This window comes from Lactuca virosa, chromosome 3, assembly GCF_052849685.1.
Source record: "Lactuca virosa cultivar CGN04683 chromosome 3, Lactuca_virosa_CGN04683_v6, whole genome shotgun sequence".
Classification (NCBI taxonomy): domain Eukaryota; kingdom Viridiplantae; phylum Streptophyta; class Magnoliopsida; order Asterales; family Asteraceae; genus Lactuca; species Lactuca virosa.
In genome coordinates, this window is record NC_136428.1 from 116,452,749 (window position 1) to 116,457,621 (window position 4,873).

General features: G+C 33.3%; 1 protein-coding gene across 1 annotated transcript; it reads left to right on the top strand.

Moving 5' to 3' along the window:
• The first annotated feature begins 1,348 nt into the window (after positions 1–1,348).
• On the top strand, positions 1,349–4,419 carry LOC145166440 (TPX2 (targeting protein for Xklp2) protein family). The gene is made up of 9 exons (XM_079085416.1): positions 1,349–1,616; positions 1,765–1,866; positions 2,222–2,932; positions 3,017–3,211; positions 3,293–3,363; positions 3,467–3,569; positions 3,683–3,754; positions 3,830–3,925; positions 4,026–4,419. The coding sequence occupies exons 2-9, from the start codon at positions 1,825–1,827 to the stop codon at positions 4,248–4,250; spliced, it is 1,515 nt and encodes a 504-aa protein (XP_078941542.1). The 5' UTR covers positions 1,349–1,616; positions 1,765–1,824; the 3' UTR covers positions 4,251–4,419.
• The last annotated feature ends 454 nt before the right edge of the window (positions 4,420–4,873 follow it).

The following is a 4,873-nucleotide window of genomic DNA, read 5'->3' on the forward strand; positions in this document are numbered from 1 at the left end:
CGTCTAAATAGTACAATTTATATCTTTATATAAATACATAATTTTGAAACACTTTCTTTGTTTGTGAAAAATAAATTATTGTCATCTCCTGTGTATTTTCGATGAATAATGTAGTCAGAAATGCTCTTATTTTCTAATAATGTTTTATGTGATTTAATAAATGTTTTTGAATAATAACAAGAAAATAAAAATATTTTTTGATAAAAATTGAGAATACTTATAAATCGAAGTTAATTCACATATCTTGTAATAATTTGAAAGGAACAAACAAATAAAAATGGAATGGAACCCGTTAAGGCACGTTGAAGATATGACGGATAATCTATTGGCTAATGTTCAAATCTTGACATTACTCAACCCTATGACCAATGTTTTAAAACCGGGTCGACCCGGCCGGTTCAACCGGTTGGTCGTGACCCGGGGTAGAAGGCGGGTTAATTGAGAACGGTTTTTTGTAAAAATACGGACCGGATCGAACCGGCCGAGTTTCTCCTAAACCGCGGTCGAACCGTTATGTCGAACCGATTAAAATCGGATTGACCCGTTTTAATAAGGTTTGGATAGTTGGATACACGTAGCGAACGCCAAAACAACGAGCCGTATGCGGCTTCTTCAATGTTTTTCAATGTTTAAACTTTGTGGACATCAAATTATTGGTTTTATATGTTTATACATTATGAGGGAAAGTAAAAATATATGAAAATAGAAAAAGACCATAAACCGGGTTGACCCGGCGGTTCAACCGGTTGAACCGTGAACGGGTCATCACACCGGGTCAACTAAAAACCCGGGTTTTAAAACATTGCCTATGACAATGAAAGTTTGTATGCCGTGATTCCATGACATGAACACAACCTTATGTTTACAACGAGGATTAATCAGAGCCCGAAACCCTTGTTATGAAAGTTCCCCTTAAAAAAAATTGAAGCTTTATGTCAATAACCCTATTAATTTTTATAAATTTTTTTTGAAACGGAAAATCTAATATACTAATAAGCTAACAACACCTAATTCCAACTATGTCCACAACGAGACTTGAACCTTCGACCTCAAAAAAGGACACCAATTGATACCGTTGGGCTAGAAGCCTTTGATAATTTTTTATACAACTTGAAATGAAAAATATTACAATATTATTATTAATAAGATAAGATAAGATAATTTATTGAAAAGTTAAAAATAATTTCAATAATAACTACACAATTATCTTGTTGATTTTTTTAAAAAAAATATAATACCATTTTGATATTAAATATTGGTTAATTGACCCGTTTAGGAAACTTTTGGAAGAGAAAATGTTGATTAAGACCGGAACAAAAAAGATTGAAGAAGATGAAAAGGCGGAGTGATTGAGGGGCCACATCTTAACATTTTGACCACCAACAGCCTCCAAAAACACACACTAAAACACACACACACACACACACACACACACACAAAGACACAACACATGATGATGCAGGCTTTTCTTCACTCCAGTTACGCCACAACCAAAAGGCGTTGATCTCTCTCTCTCTCTCTCTCTTATACACATTCGTCTTCAAAGCAAAGAAGCGATTCTGATTCAACAACAAACGCACACAGATACTTGCCTTCAGTTGATCATCCTCCTGATGGTAAGTGATCTCTACGAATCTGTGTTGCATCATGTGATTATCTATTTCTTTCACTACATACACACACAAAAACACGATGTGTATTCCGAAGTTGTTGAATCTCTCTATTTGGTCACATGATGCAGTTTTTTTGGTTGATTTGTGTTAGGGTTTTTGTTGAATATTGCCAATTCGAGAGGTGTATGATGCTTTGAAGCGGTTTCAGTAAATGGCAGGGGAAATCCAAGAGCCCTTTCGGTTAAGTTTTCAGGTAATTTCGTTTATTTTCATGGTTATTATCTCAACTAGATCTGATTTATCCGGATTTGGATTTTGATTCAGAAAATTGCTTTCCATTTTTTGTATTACGTGTCTTTTATTATGTCGGTTTCGTGTTAATTACCTACCCTAAAACCATTAAATTTGTTCTATATATCTACTTTAACAAAATTTCTCACGGATCACATTCAATGATTGTTCACTGCACATTTTTTTGATTGAGTTTACTTCCACTATTTACCTGTCGTGTAATTTGTGATCTTCAAGGTGGAATTTGCAAATATTTAAGTTTTAGTTGATTTGTTCAAATGAATGGATTTTGATGTCTGGTTTCTTCAATTACACAGGCTGACCTCCTGCACTCTGGTTCAATCTCATTTGGAAGATTTGAATCTGAATCATTATCTTGGGAAAGAAGATCAATTTTTTCTCACAATAGATACCTTGAAGAGGTTGAGAAATACTCAAAACCAGGTTCAGTTACAGAGAAGAAGGCATATTTCGAGGCTCAGTTTAGAAGAAAAGCTCTTTTGAAGCAAAGTTCTTCTGAATCCCAAGATGGAGGAGACTTCCCAACAAGCGGAAACAACAACCTCCATGAGTTAGAAGAATCTTGTAATGGCAATGAGAGTTCTTCCACTTCTGATCCTTCTGAATACACTAAAGAAACCCCAATTCAACACCATGAAAATGGAAAAGATGTTGAAGCTTTATATGATGAGAATGGCAATGGAGGATTGGATCTTGCATGCTTTGATGAGATCCCACATAATTCAAGATGCGATGAAGATACAATTAGTCAAGAATGTGAAAGTCAAAATTGTGAATTTCTTCCTGTTGTCAATATGATCGATTGTCATGTGAGTGTTCATGAACATGTGAAGATTGATGGGACACATGGGAGTGAAACTGAGAACATAGTGGAAATTACTGAAGAAATAGTTGTGGATGTGGCATCAGAAATGACTGATTCGCCCCTTACTCATCAAACACTTGAGAAAGATGATGATAACACTAGCACCAGAGTGACTGAACCTATCAGAACATTTTCTCCCAAGGTAAATCCTTCTAAACATTGCTTTTTGAATATTCTTTTCATATATTTTTTCATGCTTGAAAAGCTCGATTTATATTGGTTTTAGGTTAAGCATGCATCAGAAAAGAAACTTACAAGGGCAACACTAAAGACTCAACCAAACATTGATCGGTTTCAAAAACACATGTCTAATGAAGCATCCAAAGGTTCAATGAAACCTCAAACAAGTGGAAGCAAAGGTTTAGTAAAGAAACCAGAAAAGAAGTCACCAAGACCTTCTAGTCCCTTACCTTGTTCAGGGGTAAAATCGTAAATAATCTTCTTACTTTTCATTTTACAACAATATAACCATATTTATTTATAGGATTTTAACATTTTGAAGGTTACAAGATCTGAAAAAGAAGTCAAACCTCAGTCTTCATTATTAAAGAAGTCGCTTCCTACTGTTAACAGGTTAGTAAAAGTGTAAAACTATTAAAAGTTTTTATCTTTTTTTATAAATGTGAACTCTAAACTCCATTTTTTTTTAAAATCTTTTATGTACTTAATTTGTCAGGCCAAAACAGAGTATTAGTTCAAGCAAATCACAGGTCAATGTCACTCAGAGTTGTGCAGGTTTCAGTTTAAAAACTGATCAACGAGCAGAAAATAGGAAAGAGGTAAGAAATGTTCATAGTTTCTTCTTGAAGGTTTAGTATTGCCAAATTTGAATTGTTGAAGGGTTAGTATCGTACAATCGTCAAACCTGAGTCTTTGTATAAATGTAATACAGTTCTATATGAAAATTGCGGAGAAAATGCATGCTAAAGAAGCTGAGATTAACCAAGTTGAAGCAAAAACACTGGTATGTTATATTGTTATATGAAGTATGACATCATCAAATAATTTTTTATCCTAATAATATTTTATTTCTTTTTAGGAAAAACAAGCAGTTGAAATAAAGCAATTTAGAAAAAGTCTCAACTTCAAAGCAAAACCAATGCCTTCTTTCTACAATGGTTCAGATCAACACAAGGTATTTTTAATGTACAATTAATATATATTTTTTCGCGTGTTCTATTGTTACATCATGATTATTATTATTTATTAATAAATTAATAATTGGGAAATGCCAGGTCACACCCAATCAAACGCGACCCCGTTCAAATTCAGTCAAATCCTCTGTTCCATTGGACATAAGACCGAGTTGTTCGAATTTAGCGACCAATAGGATTGGTATTTCGGAAAGTGTCGCGAAAAGTCGTGTAGAGAAGAAAAACGATGTAAGTGTAAAGAAACAAAACAAGCCGGAATTGAGGGGTGTTAAATCAGGTCATGTAGTGGTGGGGGTTATATCTTGAAACAGTTTATGAATGTTGGTGTTTTATACGTATGTTGTAGTAAAAGGTAGAGAAGAGAGAAGAGAGAATAAAGATATGTGGATATTGTAACAAATTGTGACTACAAAACCTTTCTTTATAGATTTAGTAATTTATAGTCTTGAAAATAATGGTATTTAACTATTTTGCATATTATTTTTACTTTGATGCTAAGAATAAGAGGAGAAATCATGTGTATATTGTATCACATTCATTATTGTGTGTTTGTCGATCGAAAACCTAACACCTATTGGAAGAGAAATTATGGTTAAAGGATTTGTAAAAGCTTACGAGATTGTACTTCAATTGAAGAAAATTTGTATATTCAAGAATGTGATACATGTATCTTTTTCTTGAGTTAAGTAGTAGAAATTTGATAAACATTTTATAAAGCAGTTGGAGAACATAATTATAGAATAGAGGTCTCAGTTTTAAAACTAAAGATGTACTCTCTTTGTTATTGTTATGTTATATGATCACCTTTTTGCATGATGGTTGAAAGTCTACTTTTTACCTTTTTTGATCAATAAATTTTGGATGCATGAATTGTTAGCAGATATCCTACTGTAAAGTCAACTTCTTTGAAGAAGTGCTAGACTAGTCGA

What these genes read in the sequence shown, in the direction of transcription:
- LOC145166440 (XM_079085416.1), top strand. Translation starts at nt 1,825, where the DNA reads ATGGCAGGGGAAATCCAAGAGCCCTTTCGGTTAAGTTTTCAG. An exon ending in GAGCAGAAAATAGGAAAGAG is followed by an intron (nt 3,570 to 3,682) that starts GTAAGAAATGTT and finishes AATGTAATACAG; the next exon opens with TTCTATATGAAAATTGCGGA. An exon ending in ATGGTTCAGATCAACACAAG is followed by an intron (nt 3,926 to 4,025) that starts GTATTTTTAATG and finishes GGGAAATGCCAG; the next exon opens with GTCACACCCAATCAAACGCG.